The sequence below is a fragment of the Equus caballus genome, chromosome 3 (assembly GCF_041296265.1).
Source record: "Equus caballus isolate H_3958 breed thoroughbred chromosome 3, TB-T2T, whole genome shotgun sequence".
NCBI lineage: Eukaryota > Metazoa > Chordata > Mammalia > Perissodactyla > Equidae > Equus > Equus caballus.
In genome coordinates, this window is record NC_091686.1 from 121166131 (window position 1) to 121193945 (window position 27815).

Below are 27815 nucleotides of genomic sequence, written 5' to 3' on the forward strand. Positions count from 1 at the left end.
TGGGCGGTACAGATGCTGGCAGAGAGGGACAAGCGTTCACTCACGGAGGGTCTGCTTGGAGGGCTGTTTGGGGAGGAAAGCTGTGCACAGCAGGCCCAGGCCAGATGTGACTGTGGGTCCCCAGGACGCAGCCCATCCGGCCATGGCTCCACCCAGGCCTGGAGGGTGCGCTCGCCTGCACAGCATCCCTGAGGAGGCAGGAGACACTAGCAGAACCCATTCGCTTCATTCACTGGGGGATGGAGTGGCCGTATTTTATACCTAGGAGGCCCAGCGTGGCTTGGACTTCTCACAAACATCTGACCCCGTGGAGACGTCCAGCCTGGATGGTCCTGCCCTCGAAGGGCAGACCAGAGGGAGGTTTAGGCTGAAGATGACGTCACACAGAGCCGGTGTCCACTAATTCATCTGATAAACACTCGCAGAGCCCCGTTCTAAGCGGGCTCTGTCCCAGGAGATGGGAAGACAGTGAGGACCTGCCCTCCTGGAGTTCACAGTACACCAGAGGGGACAGACCACAAACGAGATAAACAGGTGACAGCAAGAGAGTGTCCCACAGTGGCAGCGGCTAATGGAGAGACAGAGAAGCCAGGAGCAGGGGTGGAGGTGTCGGGCGGGGACCAAACCTGACCTGACCTCCCTGGGAGGGACGTGGGGGCAAAGTTCTGCAGGGAGGAGCGAGCCTCCGAGAGGACTGGGTGGCGGCAATGGAGACAGACTGGGGAAGAGGAGCGGGGCAGGACCCCAGTGAGTGCCTACTGCACTAGTCCGAGTGAGCCAGGGGCTGGTTTCTAAGTGCTTCCACTCCAGGAGTTGTTTTTGGGGTTGCTGGGGCCATTTCACAGGTGTGGAGACTGAGGCTGAAACAGAATGTGAGGGCTTGCCCGTTTCATCACGCCTGCCTTGGCAGGGTTGGGATTGGCCTGGCCCTGACTTGGGGCTTTGCACAAAGCCGTCTGTGCAGATGTGAGGGTGTGCACAAAGCGATGTGCCAGCCGTCCACCAAGGCCTAGAGGTCTGGGGAAGATGGTGACGTGATGAGCATCCGCGGGAGCGAGCGTGCGCTTCCCTGATGCCCTCTGTTCCCTGGTGGAGACCTCGGCGGGCGGGGCCCCCGCGGCTGGGCCTCCCAGCCCCCGCAGGGTCTCCCACGGCTTCAGCATCAGCAGTCAGCTAATTTTCCCACCCTCCAGTTTTCTAATCCAAAAGGAATTTGATGAGGGAGATGATAAGAAAAACAGCAGCTGAGAGCAGTGGAGCCACCCGGGGAAAGTCAACCGGCCAGGTCCGACCGCAAAGTCTCAGTGTCTTCGGGGCACGATCGGCATGAAGGAAGCAGCCAGAGCACATTTTCAGAGCCAGGCTGCAGGTGCCGGAAGAGAGACCGGTGTCTAAGGAGAGCCCCCTCCCTGACTGCACGTGCATCGAGCTGGCCCGTCCCGCACGTCATCATCAGTCCCGCGAGGACCCTGGAATGTGGGGATTGTCCCATTTAGGAATGGGGAAACTGAGGCAGAAGCCGTGGAATGGTGGACTCAGGACTTGAACTCCGGCCTCAGGTGCAGCGAGTGTGAGGATCAGGAGCACAGGCCTCGGAGCCTCATCCTGCCTGGGCTGGACTCCTGGCTCCATCGCTTGCTGGCTGTGTGACTTTGGGCCAGTTACTGAACCTCTCTGTTTTCTGTTTCTGCCTCAGGGAAATGGAATGATAATGGTGCCTGCCTCATGGTGGCTGTGGAGGGCGAGGAGTGAAGCCAGGCGGAGCTCTGGGGAGGAACTGGGCCGGGGCAGGTGGGAAACCCTCCTTGGTGACCAGTGGTCGCTGCCCTTGTTCCCGTGGTGCTCACGTGGGCTTGGGAAGCTGCCAGGCTCCCCTCCCAGCATGAGGGGTATGATTTGAATTTCATGCCTGGAGGTAAAAGAGAGAGTCCAGGGAGAGGAGCGAGCAGGCTGCTTGGGTCTTCCTGGACCCGGGACTCAAGCTGTCTGCCTGGACTACTGTTCCAGGTGTTTTGGAAGAGCCCGAGTTTGCATAAATTACGTCTTCTCATTTGGTTCGATGTTCCTACCAATATGTCACTTTTCTTCTAAGAAAAGTCTCAAACGAACAGGAAACAACCAAACCCCTCTCCACCGCCAGACCCGTTTACCCTCGATTTGATGGGAAAGCATGAGGGCCCGTTTGCGGGGTTTCTGGAGGATCCGGGGCCTCTAAGTCGCTACGGCATCTGGAGGGCACCGAGTACCTGCCTGGTGAGGGACGGTGTCCATCCTCCTGGGCGGCCCGGGAGGAAGCTGCCTCGCTCATTGGGGCAGAGCGCTGCCTCTTAACCCTAACCCTAACCCGGGGGATCCAGGCACCGCGGTGTCTGTGTGGGCTCTTGGGATGGGGAGGAGGGTGATAACATAAGAGAGGGAGGCCTCGCGTGTGGCCGAGCGCCTGGTGGAGGGGTGGGGTGCACGGAGCTGGGACTAGGTCCCCAGGCCCAGGCTGGCGCTGGAGCTGGAGCTGTGGGGTCATGGCCAGGTGTGCTCCACGGCCTGCCCGTCACGGGCGATCACCATGCATGGGCGTGTTGGATGGGCTTACGTGTGGTCCAGCCTGCACTGGGTCAGTGGGAGCAGTGGGTCCCAGGCCTGGGAGCGGGGTGGGCAGAGGGAAAGGATGTGTGGAGACCCCGCCCCTCCTGCTGCAGTCGCTGTGGGCAGGGGAAGGTGGACAAGCTCCCGGCCGGAGGGTCTGGGATAACGTCTCAGCTCTGCCTGGGTGGGCCCCTGGTTGTGTGTGACTAGTGACGTCCCAGGAACCTATGACCTGGCACACAGCGCCAGCAGGTGTCCCCCTTGGGCCAGGGCAGGGGCCAGAGCTCCGTCCTGCCCCAGAGCAGTGAGCCTCGGGCCCCAGGTGGGGACACCTGCTGGTGGACCGGCAGCCTCTAGGGCCATTCCTAGAGGCCGTGGCCCACGCACAGGCCATCAGAGGCAAGCACCTGTGTTTTGGAATCTGACAACGAGCTGCCTTCCTGCGGCCGTGTCCGGGCCCTCAGGTCGGTGGGTGGGCACGATTGCCCACTCCTTGCCATCCTAATCTTGGGCAGGGCTGACCGGTGGGCCCACGCCTGCCCAGCCAACAGGTGCCAGCAATGAGGAGTCCAGAAACTCAGGCCAAGCAGGCCTGTCTTCCTGGGGCATTGGCCGGGGCCCAGGACACTTGCCTGAGAGCTCAGGCGCAGCTTCTCGCAAAAGAGCTCCCCCTCGGCTCCTGCCAGCCCAGGCCTGGGCACTTCTCTTGTTCCAGAGGAATTCGTCTGAGGGTGACCACCAGGCCTCACCAGGCCAGGACTCGTGTGAAATACATGTGTGTGTGTGTCCCACAAAAGTTTGAGCACCTCCTGTGTGCTGGCCCTGTGCCAGGCATGAGACACAGAGGGGTCACGTCCTGTGGCTGTCCCCAAAGGACCCCTGCTGTGCCAGGGAGACGGATGATGACAGCATAGCATGAGAGGAACCACAGCGGGTGCCTGAACTAGGCCGAGAGCCCCCAGGAGGGCTGCCCGCAGGAGGGGCCCCGGGCGGCCAGGGGTCGGGGGCAGGCGCCACGGCAGCTCCCGGGAGTGAGCACACAGCACACTCCATCCGGAGAGCCTGCGTTTATTCAGTCCTTGCACAGCCCGATTCTTCGGGGAACCCTGCGATGGGCTTTGCTGGTCCCAGCAGACCGAGGGATGCTGGTTTCTGGGGAAGAGGCTCTGGATGTCTCCTTGAATTGTCTCAACATCCCCACAAGCAGGTATGGTCACGCCTATTCTACAGATCAGGAGACGGAGGCTCCGACAGGTGAAGGGACCTGCTCCCCCTCGCACACGCTGCTCCACAGCCCCCGGCACCCGCTCCAGACCCCTGGGCTGTCCCAGTGGGCTCTTACCCCTCACGTTGTCTCCTCATTTAGAGCACAGCACAGGCCTTCCTCCCGCCTATTCCCAGGGTGGCCAAGAATCTGGAGTGCAAGGAGGGGTCCCCACAACGGGCAGAGGCATTGGAAGGATTGCTCTGAAGCCCCAGCACCCCTTGGAGATGTTGTCAAAGCCCCAGCCTCCTCCCCAAAATGGTCCACAGACACTCATACCTTTGGGACCAGCCTCAGAAACCCCGGTGGAGAAGCTCTGGCCTGAGCAAGTGACGGTAGCTGTGGATCAGGCCCCGTTCCCCAGCTGTTTGACAAGACGGATCGGCCCCCATCGGTAACAGCCCCTCTCAGCTACCCTCTGCCCCCACCATTGCTTCCCCCGGCCAGGACCCCAGCCTAGCTCACAGCTGGGCTATTCATCACGGGGGCACCAAGGCCACTGCCGGCTGCCCCACCACCCCATCAGCAACATCGCAGCGATGAGACTAAGGGGCGGTCGGCTGGGATGGGTGGCACACATCAGTTTGTTCCAGTCCATCAGAGGCGCTCGCAGGAGTACAGCCGCGTGGCATAGTCGTTAGGACAGAGCTCTGTGGGGTCGTCAGGACTTCAGCTCGGCTCTTCCCAGCCTCCCCACCCGGAGCCTCACTTTCTCACCTGTGGGGGGGATGGGGAGAGCGCCCACCTCGTAGGGTCCCTGTGGGATTCAAGGAGATAAGGGCCTCCTGGGGGACATGGGTCTCTGGTGGTCATGATCACGCGTGCTCTCCAGCGCGGAAGGGTGTCACTTTCCACATGTGCCGCTGGCAGTGTTCCACAGCACCGCACAGCTCGGCTGCCTCCCAGCTCTTGCACCAGAAGTTGGGCCCCATGACGCACTGGTCCGTGCCCAGCAACGGGGTCCTGGGGGCGTGGCAGGCACCCATCTTCATGCACAGGGCCTCGGGGTCCATCATTTCCATGAGGCTCTCCACGAGCACGGGCTCGTACTCAGTGACAAAGCGTTTGCACTGGATCATGTAGGTCAGCGGCAGGATGCTACAGCCGCCCTGGAAGGCCATCAGGATGTTGCGCTTGGTGCTCTTACGCTCCAGGTTGCGGGCAGACACGCCGAACAGCCTCTTGCACCCATTGCAGAAGCTGACCCTGTTTTCCTGGCCCAGCACTGGGGATGGCACGGTTGCCAGGTCCTCGTGGACTGCCCGGGCCCGCCTCTGGCTCCTGCACAGCCGGATGGCCTTGCATACCTTTTCTGGGGCGACACTGGCCACGAGCTGCACCAAGGAGGGGCTGTAGGTGTCCACCAGGATGACGCACTGCTGGACTATGGGAGCCGGCATCTTCGAACACACACGCTCCAGGGTGTGTCTGATCACGGTCTCCGTGCTGTTGGATTCCAGCCACTGGTCCAGCTCCTGGACCACTTCCAGACACACCTCACAGGTCAGGCCGGATTTCATCTGGATCTCGCTCTTCTTCCTTGGGGACACCGGCTCCAGGGAGGGGATGTCATCGTGCCCAGCTGCCGTGTGAGCCAGGAGGGCGGGTTCCCTCAGCTCCTCACAGAAGCCCCGCTTCCTGCAGATCTCCTTCGGGGGGGCGAGCCTCAGCGTCTGCTCAGTGGGGGCAAAAAACTGGCGGATGTAGTTCTTGCAGAGGAGGGCCAGGCCCGGCCCCAGGGACTCACACTGCTCCTGTGTGATCGTTTCTGCCAAGTGGGACAGGTTGGACCCAACAGCAACCTGGAGCTGGGTGACCAGCTGGACACAGTCCTGGCACACAGCGTCCCCTGGAATCTGTGGAGGGTGGAAGCTGAGGGGCCCATTGGCCATGAATGGGGCCACCACTTCAGATATGTCCTCCTCCGAGAGCGGCCCCGGGCTGGCCGGGTGCCTTGGTAGCGGCTGGCAGAGGGTGAGCGCGGCACACAGCTGTGCTGGGGCCCCGCCAAGCATGCTCAGGATGATAGAGTGATGGGCGTCCACCATCCCCTTGCATTGGGCTGAAGACGCCTGGCTGGGGAGCCACTCACAGGTCTTTATCATCAAGGCCAGGATGTCGGTCTCTGTGGCGTCGGGGTTCAGCCCATGGCTGGAGGCAGCAGCCACGTCCAGGCACACGTCGCAGGGCAGGGTCTTGGCAGTGGGCTTGCTCCAGATGGCACTTTGGCAGTGCCCCACGGCCCCGCACCTTGTTGCTGCCTGCAGGTCCTGACACCACACTGCTGGACCCTTTGCACACTCCTGGGGGACAGAGACGGGGCTGGTCAGGGTGGCGCCCAGGAAGCCGAGCAGGGGAAGCAGGGCCAGGAGCATGCTGCCTGGTGCCTCAGTGCTCCGATGTGCCTGTCAGCCTGGCTGCTGCTATAAACCCCGCATGCTCGCCTGGCCCTGAGCCTTTGCACCAGGGTGCCCCACCCTGGGCCGCCTCCCGGCCTGACTCATAACCTGGCTCCACACACAACACAAGCCTCCGCTCTGGGTCCTTTGGCTTCCTTGCCTCTGCTCTCGAGTGCCCTCTGCCTACTGCACCATTCCTCCCTCCTCCCTGGAGACACTCGTCTTGCAAAACCCAGCTTGTATTTGAAGGAAGCGCAAGGCAAAGACCCATTTCCTGGGAAGTCCTCCTGCCCGCCTCCAGGGCTCACTGACCCTCCTGACTTGTTGGCCTGGCTGGGTCCCCTCCTAGAATATGAGACCCTGGCGGAATTTCTGCCGCCCTCTGGGAGGTACGTAAATACATTCTATCCTGTTTTGCTAGCAGATTAAGTGAATTTAATGACTAGCCAACCGCTGAAGCTGCTGTTTTCTGCATTGGCCTTACAGTGGGTGCCTGGCGGGCTCTGCTCCTGCCTCTGGCCCTGGCCGGCTGTGCCATCTTGGGGCGGTGGCTTTGTGGAGCGTCCTGTCTTCATCTGGGATGAGAGCACCCATCCACCTTCCAGGACAAGCCGCCTACGGGAAAGCCACTAGCAAATGGTTCCTGGGCCCAGTTTCTTCCTTCTGGAAGCTTGGCCAAGCCTGGGCTGGTCCACAGTCACTATGAAGGTGTGGGTTGAAAGTACACATACGTGAAAGGGTTCGTTTCATTCTGGTGTCATTTGTTATCTTATTTTTCTTCCTTTGTTTTCAGAAGAGCTCTCAGGCACGACCGGCAGGATCAGCGCTGGACAGGTGCACATGGCTGTCCAGAGTTGGATCCTGCTCATGAAATAGAGAATTCTGGAGCTGGCCCGCCTTTGGCCTGATTTCCCAGGGGTGGGTGGGTCAGGGGCCCTGTGGTAGGGGGCTCCCCCTGGGCTGCCTGCATGCCTTGCTGGGTGTGAGCCCCTCAGGTGGTGCCCTCGCTCCGATTCGGGGCTCTGAGCGCTCAGCGGGAACATTCTGCACCCCCAGCTCTGTGGGCCGGGCGTCCTGGCCTGAGGCTGCAGCAGCCTCGGTGGAGGAATGTGGACAGGGCTGTGCATGCGCCTTCCGTCTGGGGTGCTGGGCTGGGGACAGCATGTGGAAACACGGGATTTGCTCAGCTCTTCCCCCCGCTCCCAAAGACCGTGCTTCCTTGGGGCCAGAGGAGGGGACGGCCCTGGGGCTGAAGTGAGACTGGACTCTCAGCTGTGGGGATGGCAGTCAGCCGGCTCCTGGACCGCAGTCGCAAAGGTGGGGCTGGAGACGTGGGCGCCCTAATCTAGATTTGCCGGGGGCAGGCAGGTGTGGGTTCATTTCAACACACTTTCTGTCCGCCTGCTCTTCATTCCTGATATTGTGGAGCAACCACTCTCATCCTACGGGGACTGGGGACGCAGGGCTGAGCAGGCAGAAGGCCATGGCCGTGGCGTGAACGGGCCTGTGCCAGCGCCCCGGCCGGGCAGCCCTGGCCCCCTGCTCGCCCCTCACCATCCAGCCCCACGTCGCTGCCTTGATCTCCTTCCACCAATGCTGTGCTTCCCAGAGGCCCAGAACATTCTCCTCATCTTTCCACCCCTCGGCCTAGCGCAGTGCCCCACTGGTGAAATACTGAATGTGCTTTTTCTTTAAAAAAGAATTTGGAGCCTTTTCTTCAGTACTTTCTAATTTTTGACTTTTTATTGAAATATTTCATGTACGCAGGAAAAGGCACAAATTATAAATGTTCAGCTCAGTCTGCTAACTGAGCCAGCACCCAGACCCACGCGGGACAGCCACAGTGCCGGGCAGTCGCCCCCGGCCCCGCCCCTGCCTGGCAACCGCGACCCTGACTATTTTGTGTCTAACTCTTTGGCGCAACATTATGTCTGTGAGATGCGTCCACGCTGCGGTGTGGGTCGGGCATTCTCGTTTCTCTGTGGATTCCACTAGGGGAATTTGCCCCAGTGTATTCATCTATTCTTTGTGCTGGGCACTGGAGTCATTTCCCGTTTGGGGCCAGTGTGGCCGATGCTGCCCTGAGTGTGTCCGTGCAGGTCTCAGGATGCAGGTGTCTCCCGTCTCTGTTTCATCCAGGGGCGGAATTGCTCGGCGTGCCGTGCAGGTGTCCGGTGGAGACCGACAGACGGTTTCCCACCCTCAGCCGTGTTGGGGAGTTCTGGCTGCTCCACATCTGTTTTGTTTGAGGGGATTACATTTTATTTTGATATAATTTCAAACTTAGAGAACAGTTGAAACAACAGTGTGGAGGACGCCTGCCTGACCTTTATTCAGATACCTTTGTCCCATTTGCTTTGTGGTCCTCCCGCTCCTGCCCCCCTCCTTTCCTCTCATCTGTCCATCTGTCCACACTCAGGCACATTTACATATGCTTTCTTCCTGATCTGTTGAGAGGCAGTTGGAGACATCGTGTCCCTATTCAGTGTGTATTTCCTAAGGCCAAGGACATTCTCTCGGATGATCACAGTGCATTTGTCAACATCAAGAGCTGTAATGTTGACACCGTACGATCGTCTCACCCACAGCCCCGGTTCTGACTTCACAGCGGCCCCAGGGCTGCCCTGTGTTGTGTTTCACTTTCCAGGCCAAGCTCCCACCCAGGATCGCACGCTGCGCGCACCCACATGGCTCCGGACCCGCTCGTCTGTCTTTGTGACGCCGAGTGCAGGCCGTTCTTTGGTGGACGGCCCTCACCTTGGGTCTTTCTGGGGTCTCCTCATGGTGAGGTGCAGTCATGTGTTTTGCAGGAAGTCCTCCAAGGTGCTCTCGTGTCCTTCTTGGTGCGCCGTATCAGGACGGTGTGGGGTCAGCCCAGGAGTGCGGATCTGGGGTCCCCTGCTGAGGGTCTGCCTGTTTCCTCCTCTGGGAAGTTCCTGTTTTCTCCGCGTAATTAATAAGTACTATTTAGAAAGGCACTTTGACAATATGCAAGTATTCTGGCCTCATCAGATGTTCACTCGCTCCTTTTAGCATCCGCTGATCATTTGGTAACCCGTTTCCTTCTGTATTTATTAGTTGGCATTCTTCTGTAAAATAGAGCTTTCTCTCCCTCCCTCCCTCCCTTCTTCCTTCCTTCCTTTCTATCAATGTGGATTCAGGAACTTTTATTTTATTTAGTAGGTTATAATCCACTGCTACCAATTGTCTTGATGCTTAAATTGTTCCAGACCTGCCCAGTGGGAGCCCCTTCGGGCTGCGCTTGGGTCCCGCTATTCTTCTGTACTTTCTGCCACAAGATTTGCTGCAGGCTCATCTTGTGCTTTCCTGAACCAGCCCTGGAATCAGCCTTCTCTCCAAGGAAAACAGTATTTAGAAACCAAGATCCGAACACCAGCTGTGCCCATGGTTACTGTGGTGTCGTTCCTTCTGGGCTGTCTTGGTGAACAGAGCAGTGAAATGTCCCCTCGTTGTATCAGGGGCTAAAGGAGGAGGACGTGGACACAGAACAGAAACAAACGTGTGCAGACACACAGACATGTGTGCACGTGGAGCCTGTCCATCCGTCCATCCGTCTTCATAAGACTATGAGTTCACACTGATACTTCCAACACCTCAGAAAACATTCTAGTTTTTTCCCTTTCCGTGTTTATAACTCCCCTGCCCAACAGTGAGGAGCCTGGCTCCCATGATTCTTAATCTATTTACTGATTTGCAGAACCCTAAAATACAGAGATAGTTTCAGAAATGCTAACTCCTACCACTGTGAAAGCAAAACCTGGTCACCAGACTTCTGTGTTTGCATATATGCCTCTTTATTCTATTGAGATAAAATTTACACATAGCCAAATGCACACGTCTTGGCAAACATGTGAACTTGTGTAAACCACACCCCATCCACATGCGGGAGGTTCCCGGTTGCTCCCCATCGCTGTCTGATTTTCTTTCACTGTAGATTAATTTGGCCTGGTTTTGAACCTGATGTCAGTGGACTCGAGCAGTCTGTTCTCCTGTGTCGGCAGCTTCCGCTAGACTGTACGAGGTCCATCCATGCTGTGGCTGTCGCTGCCTCGTGCCTTCACTGCTGGGTACTGTTCTGTTGTGTGACCATGTTGCAGTCATTCACCCACTGTGGCTGTCACTGGGCAGCTTTCACTTGGGGTTGTTCAGATATTGCTGCTCTGTACTTTCTGGGTGAGGTTGTACGCTGGGCAGAATGTGTTCCTGTTCAGTGGACGCCTGGGGAGGGATTGCTGGGCATGTGGTCTGTAGGCACTGAGCAGATGCCCCAAAAGACTTTTCTAAAGTGGTGGCACCAGGTACTGTCACCCAACAGCTTTGCTCCACGTTGCTCTGATTTCGATCCTATAGAAAATGCTGGAAATGATATGATAAACATTCACTCACTGGCCACAATTTAACAAATGGCAGTGTTTGCTGTATTTTTTATATATTCCATTTGTTTAAAAGTTTATCTGGAAATTATTTACATTTTCTTCCCAAGTAAAGACAAGCCCGGCCACAATGGGATTAAGGAGGCTGATTTGTGGGTGGGACCCTCACCTGGAGCCCGGGACCTGGGAGGGGAAGCAGAGGAGATGGGCACAGAGCTTGCTTATCGCTCGCTTCTAGGGGGCCTAGCTTTCAGAGGGAATCAGGAAGTTTTTGAGGCCCTTTGAGGGGAGGACAGGAAATACTCTCCTCCCGTCTCTCCGTGCTTTGCCTGCCCTCTCGCCTCCACTTCATCATCAGGCCCCTTGGGCCCCTGCCGGCCGGGTGGGAAGGAGCTGCCCCTGTGTGCACAGTGGCTCTCACTCACTCTTCTTCCCACGCAGGGTGACAGAGACGTCCAGCCCCAGCCCTGTGGGACTTGCCTGCCAGGTTCTGAGGGTCTGACCACGGAAACTCTGGCTTCTTGTCCTTCCAACCCGTCCGCTGTGGCCATGCCTGGCGCTGCCCCTGCCCACTCCCAGGGCTGCCTCTCTTCCTCTCTGCCCTCCGTCCTCATCTGGCTGACACTCCCATCCCCTGCCCAGGACCCACCTGCACCGTCCGGCCACGATGGGACCCTAGGGTGGGATTCACACCGTGACTCATTTCACACGTGCTGCTGTGGCTTCTGCGTGAGCTGGGGCTCATCAGGGAAGAAGACAGACGAGCAGTGGATATTCCCCTCCAGGGATAGACTGTGAACGTGTGGATACCAAGTGGTCATTCTAACACCGAGGGAAAGGAGCTGCCTGGAGTAAAAGGAGAGAGAAGGGCTAAGAGGGGGTGGGGAGGTGGGCGCGCTTGCAGCTGGGTGGCCTGTGCAGCCCCTCTGTGAAGGTGACCTGGGTGCAGCCCTTGGATAAAATGGGTGCCTAGGGAAGGCACCCCAGGAGGGAGGCACGGCCGGGGGCAAAGGCCCTGGTGGGGGGTGCATGCTGCCCTTGATGCAGGGCGAGGAGGGCAGGCAGGCATGAGCCCCCATGAAAGTGATAGCCCTCCTGAACCCCCTAGATGAGGCGTTGGTTGCTTCTGAGAAGGCTGGCGTCAGACTTATTGAAGTACCATCTTTGTGAGGTCTGGGAGAGGGGCGGCCCAGGTGAGGGTCATGGCCCAGGTGTGGGGCATGGAGAGGCAGCTCAAGGCTGGTGTCAAGGCCTACTCCAGGAGAGCACCCCGGCCCACCAGAAAGCCCCCAGAAGGCGGAGCGCAGGCCCTGCAGCCAGGCCTGGGCTCTGCAGCGCGGAAGCCGAGTGTGGCCTGGCAGAGCTGGCAGCCAGTGGAGGCGACCAGGACGAGGTGAGGCCTGTCAGGGAGCTGTGTGGGAGGCCTCACTCCTACCTGAGCCAACAGGTGTGTGTCGCATGGGTGAGCCGGGCAGAGCTAAGGGACAGGAGCAGGGATGGTGGGATTCCTGAGCAGGGCTGAGATGAGGGGGATGCTGGGAGCGCCCTATCAGAGCATGTTCCCAGCACGGGGTTGGTGGGACTGGATTTCACCAAGCCCCAGGTAGGAGCTGGACCGGCGAGTCGGCTGAACCCAGGTTAGCATGGTCCACCCTCCTCCCATGGACAGGAGACACTTGTGCTCCCTGAGGGATGGAGTCGGGGCGTTTGCAGGGAGTTAGAGGCTGCAGGGGGCCTTGCTGTTTCCCAGATGAGCACTATGTATGAGGCAGACGGGGCCCCTCCTTATTCCCCCAGGGTCCCCCTGGCATCTCCCACTCCGGCTGAACCTGATGCCCCCACCTGGGCCTGGCCGGCCTCGGAGGTCAACCTTGAGGTCTTGGTTTCTACTGATGGCCTCCTCGTTTCACCATGACAGTAGAGGAAAGAGACCCTGCCCCCAGCCGACCAAGCCAGCGCCCGGCCTCGGCAGGTGCAGCTGGTGCTGGTGGAATGCTGAATGGAGGGATGCATGCATTTCCTGGGGCTGCGGCAACAAATGAGCACGCCGAGGCTTCAGACACAGACAGCTCTCCCACAGTGTGGAGGCTGGAGCCTGAGATCGAGGAGTCAGCAGGGCCCAGCTCCCTCCGGAGGCTCTGGGGAGGGTCCTTCCTCGTCTCTTCTGCTCCTGATGGTTCCAGGCGTTCCTTAGCTTGTGGCTGCGTCACTCCAGTCTCTGCCTCTGTCGTCACACTATCTTCTCCCCGTGTATCTGTGTTCAAATTTCCATCTCATTATAGGGACATTAGGCATTGGATTTGGGCTCACCCTAATCCAGTGTGGCCTCATCTTAACTAGTTCCATCTGGAAGACGCTATTTCTGAAGTAAGGTTGTGTTTGCAGGTACCAGGCGTCCAGACTTCAACTTGTCTGTTAGGGAGCATCGTTCATTCCACGCACAATGGGAGGGCTCTGGGCACTGACCTTGACCTTAAATGCCGGCTGTGCTTTGGATCCAGCCTTGCGCTGGGCAGCCTGGCGGCAGACAGCCCACCCTCTGCGTGGACAGCATCTGGGGTTCGGGGCGGCACCTGGGTGTCGGTGGAGCACCTGCGACACGCCAGCCCCTGGACACTGTTTGTGAAGCTCTTCTTGGCACATGGCAAGTCTTGCAGGGTCGGAGCTCAGCTCCGGGACACACAGGCCTGAGAGGTGGGGACTTTGGAAGGCTGAGCCTAGTTCCTCAGTCCCAAAGCCTTGGGAGGCCCTGAGCCTTCCAGCCACAGGGCCCCAGGCACTGAGCAGCCCAGTCTTCAGACTGCGAAGGTGGGGAGCCCCAGGGTGGGTGGGGCACAAAGACTGGGGACTGGAGATGCTCAGGGGGTGAGACACAGGTCTCTGGGACCCTGGGGTCCAGGGTCTTAGACACACACACCTCCAAGCCCAGAGGGCTTCACTCAGGGTCTCAGGACGCTGATGTCGCCCGAGTGTCTCCCGCGTGCCCAGCAGCTCGGGACGGTCCTGTGCTGCCTTCCTCCTGAGTCCGAGGTCCCTCCCACACTGCTGGGCGCGCCCGCCTCCCTGGGCCCGGTGCAGCTCCAGGACCAGCTTAACATAACATGCCCCCCACCGCCGGCCTCCTCCACACCCGAGGCTGTCTGTGGGAAGCACCCGTGACAGCTGGCGGGCCGCACCTGCAGGTAAACTAGGTTGTCTCGTCCCCGCGGGCGGAGGGAGGTGGCAGGTGACCCGGGCAGAGTCCTCCTTGCTCTGGGGAAGAGGGAAGATAAGGAGACTGACAGCAGGTGGCCTGGGCCTTGTTTGTTCTGCTGTACCTTCCTGCGAATATTCAGCGGTCACTTATTGAGCGCCTACTCTGTGCTGAGCGGCTACTCTGTGCTGAGCGCCTACTCTGTGCTGAGCACCATGCCAGGTTCTGGGGATATTTGAGTTAACAAAACGGACAGAAGCCCCATGCTCCTGGAACTTGTGGGAGGAAGCAGAAATTAAACAACAAATATAACAAATAATTAGGTGCTGTAAACTGGAAAAAGTGAGTGAGGGGAAGAGAAATTACATAGGCGGGGGTTCAGGAGTGGGGTGGTCAGGGAAGGCCTCAATGACAACAATATTTGAGCAAAAACTTAGAGAAGGTAGAGGGGAGAGCCAGGTGGGTGTCTGGGGGAAGTGTGCCCCAAGCAGAGGGAGCAGCCTGTGCAAAGGTCCTGAGGAGGCGGGTGCAGTAGCAGCAAGGAGGCCAGGGTGGGAGCGGGGAGAGCTGGTCAGAAGGGGTTAGAGGCCACTTCAGGGACCCAGGTGAGAGGCGATGGGGGCCTGAGTGGCAGGGCTGGGAGGCTGGCCGTGGGTTCTGCATCTGTTTCAAGTTAGAGCCAACAGGATGTGCTGGGGTTTGAATGTGGGATGTGAGAGAGGAGTCAGGGACACACCAAGTGTTTGACCTGAGCAACTGGGAAGTGGCCAGGAGGAGGGGTGGGAGCAGGCAGACCTGTCAAGCTGTTGTTGTGACATCCAGGTGAAGGCAGCTGTCTGATCTGGGGAATGGCGAGGGAGACGGAAGAGGGACGCTGACAAGCAGGCCATCGCCGTGGGTGCTGAGAGAGAGGGAGGGGATGAGGGAAGCCCAGGCTTGTGCCATGGGGCCCCCAGCCCTCCTCCCAGGAGCAGAGGAGTGGGGTTGGGGAGGGCGAATGGTGGCCTCAGAATGGGGGTGAGCAGGCTGAGAGCCTCGGGGACTGGGCAGCTTCCACTGCAGACACTTATTCTCCTTCAGTCCTGGAGGCTGGGGGTCCGAGATAAAGACGTGGGCAGGGCTGGCTCCTTCTGAGGCTCTGAGGGGGAATCTGTCCCAGCCTCTCCCCTGGCTTCTGGGGGTCCGCTGGTGTCCTTGGTGTTCCTTGGCCTGTAGACGCATCACCCCGATCTCTGCTCCATCTTCACTCGGCGTCTCCCTGTGTCTCTGTGTCCAACTTTCTCCTTTCTAAAGGATGCCAGTCACACTGGATTAAAGGCCCACGCTGCCCCACGATGACCTCATCTTAACTAATTACGCCTGCAACTGCCGTGTTTCTAAGGCCACATCCTGAGGGACTGGGGGTTAGGGCCTCAGCGTCTGTATTTTGGGGGCATACACTCACCCCTTCGCAGTCATCCTTGCTGAGCATTTGTGGACACTGAGGTGCCTGCTGGGGATGCTGTAAGACTGTTCTGATGCACTCAGAATGCTGGCTCGTCCCCCTGGGGGTGTGCGGAGGGGCTCAAGGTCTGACAGCATCTCGATCCTCCGCTGGCCACGGCCACCGCCTCGTCCTCATGACCGAGGTCCCCCCCGTTTCAGCCCCGCCTCTCACCCCACACCTGGTGCTAATGACCCACCCACAGGTGTGCGGAGGGTCCACCTGTGCCAGGTTCTGTGTGAGACCCCCGCATGCCCATGGACTCCTCACCGTGGCCCTCAGGGAGGCACTGTCCCTGTCGCCTTTCAGGGTGAGCTCCGGGCGGTCACAGAGCTCGTGGCAGTTGGGGCCAGGGTTCGGACCAGCTGCCCTCTGAGTCCCCATGCCCTGCGGCTTTGGCTCTCTGGGGACGGTTTACCCTCCCCTCCCTCCACACGCTGTGGTCTCTGGGCCCTGCGGGAGCCCAGGGAGCGGGGACTGTGGTGGCCTCGTTCTGCTGTGAGGAGACCGGGGCCGAGTGCCCCTGGGCACGAGCCCCACTGTTCCCGACGCAGACCGTGTTCTCCTTCCTCCATCTGCAAGGCTCTCGGTGGGCAGCGGGGAGCCGTGGGCACCGCTGGAGCACAAAAGGGCCTTGCTCGGGTGGGGCTGGGCAGGCAGGCTTGGCTCGCCTGGAGGGTTGAAGCCGGCTGGGGATAGAGTCCCGCCCACCAGGGCACGGCCAGAGGAGCTGTCCTTGGAGGGGAGGCGAGCTGCCATTCGCCACTGGCCAAAGGGCCACTAGCCACTGTCCCTACCCCTCCCAGGGAGCTCCTGATTGCCCTCGCAACATGGCTTACTCCATATGCACCCACGAAGGGGACGGCATCGTGGGTTGGGTTCCCCAGAAGGGGACTTCGAGTCGAGGCATGAGAGCAGGTGGTTTGTGAGGCCAAGGAGACACTGAGGGGCGTGGGGCCGTTACTCCAGGAGGGGGAGGCAGCCAGCACAGTGCCTGTAATGAGGGGTTACCACCATGGGGCCGAGCTCAATCCCCTGAGCATTTGTCCCCCTACTCCTGCCTGCCATTGGTAAAGGGACAGGCCGCCCCTCCCACAGTATTCTGAGAATCTGGCTGTCAGGACTGGACAGTGAGTGACCAGGGCTCGTCACTGCATGGTGCTTGCAGCAGAGTGACCGACCTCAGCTGTCTGTCCTGAAGTCCTGATCTCATCAGTCCTCGGAGGGGGCGACATCCCTCGCTCTGAGAAGGATGCAATGAGAGTGCGGAGTGGGGCGAGTGGGCGGGGGGCATGCAGCCCACCCAGCTCGGGGTCACCCCCCCTGCCAAGAGGCCGGCAGCCTGCTCCTTCAGCGCCGTGGGAGGTTTCCTTTCATCTGGGGAGACTGAGGTGGGGGTCTCTGAATCAGCCAGGGTGCCTGGATGGATGGGCCGTGGGCCCCTGGGCTGGACAGGGCTCATTTTCGGGGCCTAATGTCACCGGGGCTCTGGCTCATGGGACTGACTGCGTGGTGGGTTGTCCTCCCTTTTATTGGTCGCTTACCACATGCAGGGTCCTGTTGCTACCTGCTCACCATTTAAATACCATCACTGCTTCTGCAGGACCTTCTGGGTACCTGGGTACCTTCTGTGATTCTGGGGCAGTATCACAGTATCCATTCTCACCCATTTCACAGATGAGAAGACTGAGGCTCGGAGAGGTCAAACCACTGTCCTCAAGTTAGGCGAGTGTGCGTACAGCCATTGTCTTAGTTCCTGTCACTTCTCTTTGTTAATCCCATCCTGGAAAGTGTTCTGTTTTCCATGGAGTGGATAGACACACAGTTCACAAATAAATCAATCCACATATTGGGAACGTGGACTTCAAAACATGGCAATCAGAGCCAGCATCTGGGGTCCTCCCGGCTCTGCAGCAGGGGTAGGGGGACAGGATCAGGACAGGAACCCCGGCTCCTGCCACCTGCCGGGAGCGTGCTGCGGCCCCTCAGAGATGAATCCCAGTGGTAAAAAATCGCAACTCTGAAGCAGTTCAAACCAGGAGAAACAATGTAACTGACCCCCCTACATCCAGGGATATTAGACAGATGTTAACATCTTGCATGTGTGTTTCAGATTTTTGAAAGAAGTGAAACATCACAGATACAGCAGAGGCATTTCCTCCCTCCCTCCTTCCCGCTCCCTCCCATGACGTGACCTCCACACTCACACTGATGTTATCCATTCTCATCCACATTTTCACAGTTTTGCCACATCTGTCTGTGTCTGTAAACAATGGACCTCATTGTGCGGTGCACTTTAAACCTACGTGAATGGTTCTGTACTGGACGTGTCTGTTTGCGGCTTGCTTTTCTGCACTCAATGTTGTGTTTATGAACTGGATCCCTGTGATTGGGGGAGTTCCACTGTATGGATAACTCCCAGTTTACCCCCATCCCTTCCCAGGGACACTATGTGTTTTGCTCCCCCACTTTTTTGCGGTTGTGGCCAGTCCCACAGCCAACAGCCACGTACAATCTCCTGGTGTATGTGCATGAGCCCGCCAGGGGCTCAGGTGTGCCCCTCTGCAAGCGGAACTGCTGTTGGAGCCCGGAGCATCTTCTGAGCCACTAGCTGTGGCCAAGGCATGCCCCAGAGTCCTGTGTCAGCCGGGTAGAGAGAAGGATGGGACTTCAAGTTCATGTTCTCAAAGGAAGATTTTTGTCTGTCTGTCTCCCTCCCTGCTCCCCGGGCACCTTCACAACAGCACAGTGTAGAATTCACACAGACTGATCAGGGGACAGATCCTTGCTTTGCCACCCACTTTGGGTGAACCGGGGCAAGTTACCCCATGACGTTGTGCCTCTGTCTCCTGCCTACAGACGGGGTGAGGATTCCCCTTGGCACGGTTGCTGTGCCCCTGAGTTTTGCTAATGGGTGACGCCCGTGGCATAGTGTTCAGTAAATGTTGGGCGCTGTCATTTGTTCGTTCATTGATTCATCCATCTATTCATGAAGCCTTTAGTAGTCACATGGGGGGCTGGCTCCCGTGGGACCCTCTGCAGCCTCGCCCGCGTCCTCTTCCTCATCCCCTTCCTCAGCTGGCCCTGCAGGTCAGGCTTCTCAGAGGAGGATGCTGTGTTATCTCCAGTCTTTGGCTTGGAAAATCGCTCTGGTTTCCCAGGAATCCGACGGCCGCCTCCCTGAGGAGCTTCCCCAGCCAGACATGCCTCCACCCAGGGTCCCGATGGGAGCGGGGGCCCTCTGCCCCAGAGGGAAGTTCATGAGAAAGGCCCTTGGGGCCAGGGAGGGAGGGGCCGGAACTGCGGAAACATCTGGAAATTCTTGGTCCTTGAAATTGTTAAACAAATACCACTTGCTCTCCTCCTTAGCCTTCAAACAACCCGAAGAAGGGGGCCCACGGGACGCTTGGGGCAGCCGCGCGTTCCAGTTCACAGCAAGGCTTCTCTGGTGATGGAGGGTCCCGCGGTGGATGTGGGCACGGCCTGCAGGGCCCGCGGGATCTGGGCTCTAATTCTCGTTCTGTGCACTGGCTGTGACCCCAGGCCTGTCTGCCCCTCCCCAGGCCTCAGTTTCCCCATCTGTGTCTGGGGGATTTGGTGAGAGGGTCTTCTCTGACTCATGAGGTCCACCTGGTGCAGTGGGCTCCCCGGTGTCATGCTGATCGGTGCTGCCCCCTGGTTGAGGGGAGGCATTCAGAAACCAGAGGAAACCTGTCCCCCGCCGCTGGGCTGGGGGGCGCCTCAGCCCCGCTCCCTTTCCCAGAACCCTGCGGCTCCTGGCAGTGGTCAGCTTCGGGAAGGAGCCTCTGGGGGAGACCTCGTCCTCTTTGTGCTTGTTCTGGAGCAGCTGGTCAACCGAACCTGCACACCAAGCTCTCCCACCAGGGGAGGGCCCCCCAAGACTCCAACCCGTTGCCCAATCTGGAAGCCCCTCACCCCGCTGCGTGGTGTGCACCACAGCTGTAAGGTCTTTGCTCAGTGATCCAGTCCACGGCTGCTTCTCCCCTGACGCGTGTGTCCCGGGCACCAGGGCTGTCCTGTCTTGTGTCCAGCACCTGGAGGGGACCCGGCATGTGGGAGGTGTTCATCAGCCCCACAATGAGGGAGTGAATGAATGAAGGACGAAGAAGTGATTGAGTGAATGACTGAATGAGTGAGTGACTGAATGAGTCAGGGAGTAAGTGAATGAGTGATAGAGTGAATGACTGAATGAGTGAGTGAGTGAATGAGTGAGGGAGTGAGTGAATGAGTGAGGGAGTGAATGACTGAATGAGTGAGTGAGTGAATGACTGAATGAGTAAGTGAGGGAGGGAGTGAATGAGTGAGGGAGTGAATGAGTGAGGGAGTGAGTGAATGAATGAAGTGACCTGAGGACCAGACTGGGCTCTTCAGCAGACGAGACAGTTGTACTTGGCTCCAGGGAGGCCCTGTCACAAACCAGCTGATCCAAGCCGCTGCCCACACTCAGCCTCAGTTTCCCCGCTGTGGGCAGGGGAGGTAGTCTCCACGTTCCACCCACTCGACATGTGACGGGTGTTTGCAGGGCACTCCTGCACGCGGCCCAGTGCCTGTGCTGGGTGTCCCAGCCCTCCGTGCTACCCCTCGCCCCCATGGAATAGGTGCTGCCGGTGCGCACAGAGCAGGAAGAAGAGCTCGGTGGTCTGGACGGATGAGGGGTGCACACAGCTGCTAGGTACCCAGCTGGGTTAGGAAGAGCCTGGCCTGTCGCTGCAGGGAGTGTGGACTTCATCCCCAGGGCAGTGGGAGCCACGGAGGGGCTGAGAGCAGGGGCATGTCCAGTGGCCCTGGCAGTCCCAGACCCCACTGCTGCGGGAATGAAAGGGCCAGACTGAGGCAGGAAGCCCAGAGTGGTACTGGAGGTGGTCCGGGTGGAGGCCGGGGCCGTGGACCAGCCGGCAGCAGGCAGCAGGCAGCAAGCAGCAAGCTGCAAGCAGCAAGCAGCAAGCAGCAAGCTGGGCTGTGGACGGTCTGTGCTTGGGCCCTTCACTCTTCGTGACGGGAGGGCCTGCCACACAGCCTGAAGGCCTCGCTGGGTGTCTCAAGGGGGATGTGGATATGTGCATGTGACAGCGAGAGAGACTGAGAATTGGTGGCAGTCTCCCCTCCCCCGAGGGGGCTGGCTTTGCATGGAGCCATCCTAAGAAGCTCTGAGCTTTGCGAGCTCCGCAGATAAGACAGGTGAGGGCCCCAGTGGGTGCCCAGCGGTCCTGCCAGCCTGCAGGCGAGGTGGGCCTCCCCATTGTGCTCAGCAGGGGACAGGAGCGGGAGGCCATGAGGTCCGGGCTATCTGCCCCTGCCGGCTTGTCCCAGCTCACTCTCCCTCTGTCTGTCTCTTCCTTCCTCCCTTCCCTGGCTGTGTGACCTCAGGAGAACCCCTCGTCCCTCTGAGCTTCAACGGAGAAGAGCACGGCTGGGAAAATAAGACAGTAGACTAGACTAGGTAGGAAGCTGACACAGACCTGGCAGAGACCAGCACAGGTTCCTGTGTGCTCCCCGGGGTGGCCCTACTGCCCTCGCCACAGTCCCAGGCTGCGTAAGATTATTACCCCCCATTACAGGAGAGGAAATGAGGTCCAGGGAAGTTAAGGGACTTTCTCAAAAGCCCCCAGAGAGCTAGGAAGTGGCGGGGCAGAATTGCCGCCTGCCTCCTGACCCGGGCTCCCGGCCTCTCAGGAAGCCGTGGGTGCCATCCCCTCCCCGCCCCGTGCTCAGGGCAGCCGGGTGGGCTGTTATCAAGGCCTTTGTGGCGCTGGCCCTCACTTTGTCTTCAGTCAGTGGGCCGGTGTGCCTCCTTGCAGGTGTCTGTGGGAGACCCGAGCCTGGCCTGTCAGCAGGGCAACGATGCCCTCCGCAGGGGTGGGTGATGCCCCTCCACACATGGGCCGGCTCGGCTTCAGGCCAGCTCGCTCACTGCCCTGGGCCCAGAGTCCCGTCAGCCTGACCAACTGGTTTTGATCTGTTGTCTGGCTAAACCGGTTCCTCCTGCATCTTAGTTATCGGGAGTCCTGGGAATTGGGACCTAAAGGGCGTTTCCCAGGAGGGACAGCAAAGGGAGATGCTCTGTCTCCTGTTCGGCACTGAGGCTCACGGCGTCTAAAAGGAGCCCGGTCCACAACAGTTTCTGCCCAGAGCTGTCCCGGGTGGGAGTTTGTGACCATCCGTCCCAGCATGTCCCTGTGGACACGTAGCTGCCCTCAGTGGCAGCTGGGCCGTTGAGTATGTGTTTCCCGTCAGCCCACGCTCCCACTCCTTCAGACTGGCATGTGCCACCTCCGTTTACTCTCCCAAGGAGCAGCCCGGACTGACGGGCGGGGTGGTTAACTAGCAGCCCCATTCTCCCCCACAGGGCTGAGAACATTCCAGGCCTGCCGGTGGGGGTTTGGGGCAGGGCTTCAGGGAGGGGAAAGTCCCAGCCTCTAGATACCAGAGTGGGCAGCAGCGTGGATGGCATGGGGGATCCTGGGGGTCTCTCCTTCCTTTCTTTGGAGAGAAGAGGCTTACCGAGGCAGCAGTGGGAAGGTCCCACTACCAAATGCTGTGTGACCTCCCACAGATGACTCAGCCTCTCTGGGCCTCCCATCCTGGCCTTGGAGGAGCTGGGGGGAAGGAGCCCCCTGCAGGCCCCCGCCAGCTCGGCAGTCTGCTCAACCCTCAGGAACCCACCCCTCTCCTCCTCCTCCCCTGCGTGGACCATGATGCCAGGTTACAGCCCAGGTGCCCTGGGCAGCGCCCCGCCCTCCTGCCTCCCCTCCATCGCAAAGTCAGTCCCTCCTTCCTCCCCTTGGTCTCTGAGTCGGGAATTAAGGTCGACAGCAGGGTTGGTTCCTTCTGAGGCCTCTCTCGTGGCGTGTAGACAGCCGAGTCCTCCCTGCGTCCTCACCTGTCGTCCCTCTGTGCGTGTGTGTCCTGATCTCCGCTTCTTGTAAGGACACCAGTCAGATGGGGTCAGGGCCCAGCCTAGAAGACCTTAATCGCCTCTTGAGAGACCCTATCTCTAGTTACAGTTACACTGTGAGGTGCTGGGGGTCAGGACTTAAACATATGGATTTCAGGGTTGGGGGACACAATTCGGCCGTGACAGGAGCTCGCTGGTATGTGTGAGGTGAACGAATGAATGGATGAATGAGTCAAGTTATGCAAATAAGACGCCCCCGCTCTACTCTGGCATCCGGATGCGCCAGAGAGCTGGTCTCTGTTTTGTATTCCAGACAAGCTGCAAACCTTCCTGTGTGTGCGTTCTTTTCCACGCGTTCCCCACCCATAAGCGGTTGGGGGGGGCCTCCTTCTGAGGAGGAGAGAGCGCTCCGTGGCGGAGCCAGGAGCTGGGGGACGGTGGTGTTCTTCCCCCTAGAATGAGGTTTCTGTGACGCTCGGCTCCATCCCTACCGGGGACACTAAGGGGAACAGGAAGGGGGCTTCTGGGCAAGTGCATGGGTTTTGGCTCCTGCGCCTAGAGGACTTGGGGAGCTGGCGTTTGCGGGGTGGGGGCCTTCGCTCTGCTGAAGCTGCGTCCCTGCCACCCTGCCAGCTTCCCGGCGTCATCGCACATGGTTGAGCCCTGCGCCGCTCTGGCTCCTGGGGGCCCTGGAAGGGTGTGGGCCCTGGGTGGGGTGGGGAGGTGGGCGTGAGGGCTGAGCTGGAGACTGACAGCCACATCCCATGCCCCACAGGTGCTGGCCTTCCTGTCCATCCCTGCTCCTTGAGTCCCCTCCCTCGGCCTGGCTCCCAGTAGGGGTTCCTCAGTGTAACACAGAGTGGGGCCGCAGGGCGCTTTCCCACCCTCCGGCCCCTTTGACGGGTTTCTCGTCCCGAGCTCCATTCTCAGCCTGGACTCCAGCCTCAGCTCTTGGCAGGCGCCATTGGCGTTGGGCCCGGTGGCTTACTCTGGACAGGATGGGGGCCAGGCCTGGAGGCGAGGCTGGCCGCACGTGGGAAGGGACCCCATTGCCCAGCCCCAGTGGCTCTCGGCCTGGGAGCGGTAACCTGGTGGCCGGGCCATGGCAAGAAGACAGACGTGGGCCTTGGGCGGCCAGTTCATGCAGGGACCACCCCAAATGCGGTTCCCTTTGGTGTCTGCACCCAATTGCTCAGCTTTCTCGGTCTCCAGGGGAGAGGCCAGAAAGAAAGGGCAACGGGGAGGTGCTGGTGTCTGAGTTTCAAGCTGCTGTGTTGGGGCCGTGGGCCAGGCCTCTGCAGAGGTCAGCTGGGCTGCAGGGGGCCGGAGCTGAGGCGGGGTCCCACGAGGGGTCCTGGAGCAGGTCTCTGGCCTGCAGATGCCGGGGGGGGGGGTGGTCTTGGTGAAGGGTACACTCAAATGAACCTGTGATGGACCTGGGAGAGTGGATGCCCTGCTCCCCTTGGGCCACCGTGGGTGGACGGCACTTCTGAGAAAAATTGGAAGAAGGGAAGAACTTTCAAGGAAGAGAGACACGAGCCGAGCCTGTGTGAAGGCAGGAGTCCCACAGGAGCATTGCTGGGCAGGGCATGTGGGGCCGAGGGTGGTGAGGGAGGACCCTGTGCTGTGGGTCCTGGGGAGACATTGAATGTTGTTGAGCACGGGAGGGCGTGTCAGCGGTGCGGGGTGTTGGACAGGTCCAGTGTGATGCGTTAGCCTTGGGGTTCCCCAGCTGTGCTTCCTGGAGCCCTTTGGGGCCCTGAGCTGAGGGAGATGCGGGAAGCTGGCTGAATTCATGCTCTCCCCAGCGTCTCTTTTGTCCCCTTCCCCAGGCCAAGCAGCTCACTTTCATTTGTTTCATTTCTGAAGCAAGTGCTTCTGGGTAAGACTTTATTTTGGACAAAAGGCCTTGCTGTTTAAAAGTTGTTAAAAGCCTTTCATAGCCGAGAACATACAGTGGAGAAAGGACTATCTCTTCAATAGATGGTGTGGGGAAAACCGGACAGCCACACACAAAAGAACGAAATGGGACACTATTGTACGCCTTAGACAAAAATTAACTCAAATGGATCAAAGATGTGAATGTAAGACCTGAAACCATAAAACTCCTAGAAGAAAACATACACAGTAATCTCCTTGACGTGAGACTTGGCTACGATTTTTTGGATTTGACACCAAAAGCCCAGGCAACAAAAGCAAAAATAAGCAACTGCGACTACGTCAGACTAAAAAGCTTCTGCACAGCAAAGGAAATAATCAACAAGATGAAAAGACAACCTACCAAATGGGAGGACATATTTTCAAATGATATCTGATAAGGGGTTAACATCCAAAATATATAAAGAACTCATACAACTCAATAGCAAAAAGACGAATGATGCAATTAAAAAATAAGTGGAGGATCTGAATAGACATTTCTCCAAAGAAGACACACAGACGGCCCACAGGTCCATGAAAAGATGCTCAATGTCACTAACCATCAGAGAAACACAAATGAAAACCACAGTGAGATATCACCTCACCCCTGTTAGAGTGGCTATTATAAAAAGGACAAGAAAGGACAAGTGTTGGCGAGGACGTTGAGGAAAGGGAACCCTGTGCACTGACGGTGGGAATGCAAACTGGCGCAGCCACTGTGGAGAACAGTATGGAGGCTCCTCAAAAAATGAGAAATAGAACTACCACGGGATCCAGCAATTCCACTTCCGGGTATTTACCCGGAGGGGATGAAAACACTAATTCAAAAAGATATATGGACCCCCATGTTCACTGCAGCATTATTCACAATAGGCAAGATATGGAAACAACCTAAGTGTCCGTTGGTAGATGATGGATAAAGAAGATGTGGTACACACACAGACACACATGCCTGCACACAATAGAATATTACTCAGCCATAAAAAAGAAGGACATCTTGCTATTTGCAACAACATGGATGGACTTTGAGGGCATTATGCTAAGTGAGTAAGTCAGACAGAGAAAGATGCTGTGTGATCTCACTTATATGTGGAATCTAAAAAAGCACAAAAGCGGCTGGCCCAGTGGCGTAGTGGTTAAGTTTGCATGCTCCACTTTGGTGGCTCAGGGTCTGCAGATTTGGATCCCAAGCATGGACCTACACACTGCTCATCAAGCCATGCTGTGGAGGCATCCCACATACAAAATAGAGGAAGATTGCCACAAATGTTAGCTCAGGGCCCATCTTCCTCAACAGCAAACAAAAAAGCACAAAATACTGAGCTCATATGTACAGAGAACAGATGGGTGGTTGCTAGAAGCTGGGGGTGGAGGATGGGCAAAATGGGTAAAAGGTCTCAAAAGATACAAATGTCTAATTATAAAATAAAGAAGTCCTGGGATGTAAGGTACAGCAGGGTGACTATAGTTAATAATACTGTGCTGTATATTTGAAAGTTGCTAGGAGAGTAGATCTTAAAAATCCTCATCACAGGAAAAAATTGTAATTATGTGTGGTGACCGATGTTAACCTGCCTTATTGTAGTGATCACTTTGCAATATATACAAGTATTGAACCATTATGTTGTACTCCTGAAACTAATACAATATTATATGTCAAGTATATCTCAATAAAAAAGTAATGTTTACTATTATTATTATTTTTTTGAGGCAGATTAGCCCTGAGCTGACATCCGTGCCCATCTTCCTCTACTTTATAGGTGGGATGCCTGCCACAGCATGGCTTGATTAGCGGTGCCACATCCGCCCCCGGGATCTGAACTGGTGAACCCCGGGCCGCCGAAGCAGAACGTGTGCACTTAACCGCTGCACCACTGGGCCGGCCCCTAAGTAATATTTTTAAAATGTAACAATGCAGAACTATGTAGGTGTGTAAGAAATGTCAAGGTCTCTCTCGCTCACCTCTCTTCCCGGTACTGATTCCCACTGCTACCTGCTCGGAACGCATCCCTCCAGACGTTATTCTGCACACGTCAACACTGACACGTGTGTGTACACATTATTTTGTTCTGACAGTGAGATCATATTATGTGGTGAGCACAGCGGCATACAGCTCTGCCTCATTTTATCAAACAGGCCTCATTTTATCATGCAGGCTGCATAGTGTCCCTCCCCCGCCCCCAGCCCCCCATAAAAAACCTTTGCACAAGTGAGACTGATGTGGCATGTTTGATTTTCATTTATTCATTCATCAAATGTGACCTGAGCATCCTTCCTCCAAGGCTTGGACTGGGTGATGCTGGGGACTCAGATGACCCAACAAGGCCATGGCCTCAGAGGAGCCCCCTGTCCTGGGGGAGCAGGGCTCAGGGCTGGGCATGGGGAGTGGCACCATGAGCAGAGTAGTGGGCCTTGCCCGGAGTCAAGGGGGTCTTCTTGGTGGAGGAGATGCTTCCCCAAAGTGCTCCAGGATGAACAGGAGTTGGCCTTTGGGAGCAGAAAGAAGGGGCATAACCGGCCGAGGGACCCACGTGTGCAAAGGCGTGGAGACGGACAGAACAGCCTGCCAGTGGGAGGAGTCGGGCTCTGGCCTGGGGGAGGGCAGGGTCCGAGTGGGGCATCAGTAGTGGGTGTACAGCTGGGTCAGCGGAAGTCCTGGAGCCTCTAAGGCACGCAGCGAAGCCCTGGAACCTTCCCCAATGCGGCTCCCACGCTGGGCAGCGCGCTCCTGTTTGGCAAGTGGATGCCTTCCAGAGTCACACTTTGAAAGGCACAGTGTAGACAGTGCGGGTGTTGGACTTGGCCAGCCACACAGGTTCTGATCTGATCCCGCCTGAGCCCCGAGCTCACGATGACCATGCAGTGAGTGACACTGGGTCCCTGGGAACAAGGCGGTCACCTCTCCGTGCTCTGAGTCCCCCAGGGCGGCTGTCCTGCCCCATCCTGGAATGTCTGGCTTGCCGCTCCCTATGATCTCAGAATCTCTGGGAGGACTTCCCGGCATGGCGTCAAGTGTCCCACCTCTAGACAAGCCTCCCCAGGGCCAGCCACTCTCCTGTCACCCCCTGGGGCAGTGGAGGGGGGAGGACAGAGCTGGGGTGTTCAGGGACGTGGCCTGGTTGGGCTCAGGGGCCTTGGAGCTTGTATGATGCCAACTTGGTCACATCAAGGGCACTAGCCAGTGGCCGTCCCCTTGGGGAGACATACCCGGGCAGGTGGCCTCTGCCCCCAGTTGGCAGGGACAGAGAGGGGCGAGCAGCTAGGAGAACTGGGAATGTTGGTGGAGTGGGCAGAGGGGAGAGCACGTCCTCCGTCTGTGTCAGTGCCACCACTCGGGACCTCCCCTGCAGAACCTGGTGCCTTCACTGTCTCAGCTGGTGGCCGAGGGTCGTTGAGTGTGGACATGATTCTGTGGGGTGCCAGGTACGGTGCCTGGCACTCCTCTACCTTGTCAGGTGTGACCCAGCAGCCCTGCAGATACCCCGCTGGGTACTCAGTGAGATTGGGGGAGGAAGGTCTGAGCAGCTGGATGGGTGCGAGTGCCCCATTCACCAGGCAGCAGAATCCCAGGCTGGCCCCATGGGAGCTGAGCAGTGGCATCTCGAGGTCCCCATGTGGAGGGATGCAGTGACTTGAGCCCAAGAGGACCTGTCCCCGCAACCACCA

General features: G+C 58.2%; 2 protein-coding genes across 3 annotated transcripts in view; one reads left to right on the plus strand and one right to left on the minus strand.

Annotated features, from left to right (window-relative positions):
• The window catches only part of SORCS2 (sortilin related VPS10 domain containing receptor 2), a 485475-nt gene that overhangs the window by 208399 nt on the left and 249261 nt on the right, over positions 1-27815 (plus strand). The window lies entirely within an intron of this gene.
• On the minus strand, positions 3636-6474 carry PSAPL1 (prosaposin like 1). Its single transcript, XM_005608908.4, has one exon. The coding sequence runs from the start codon at positions 6220-6222 to the stop codon at positions 4663-4665; it is 1560 nt and encodes a 519-aa protein (XP_005608965.2). The 5' UTR covers positions 6223-6474; the 3' UTR covers positions 3636-4662.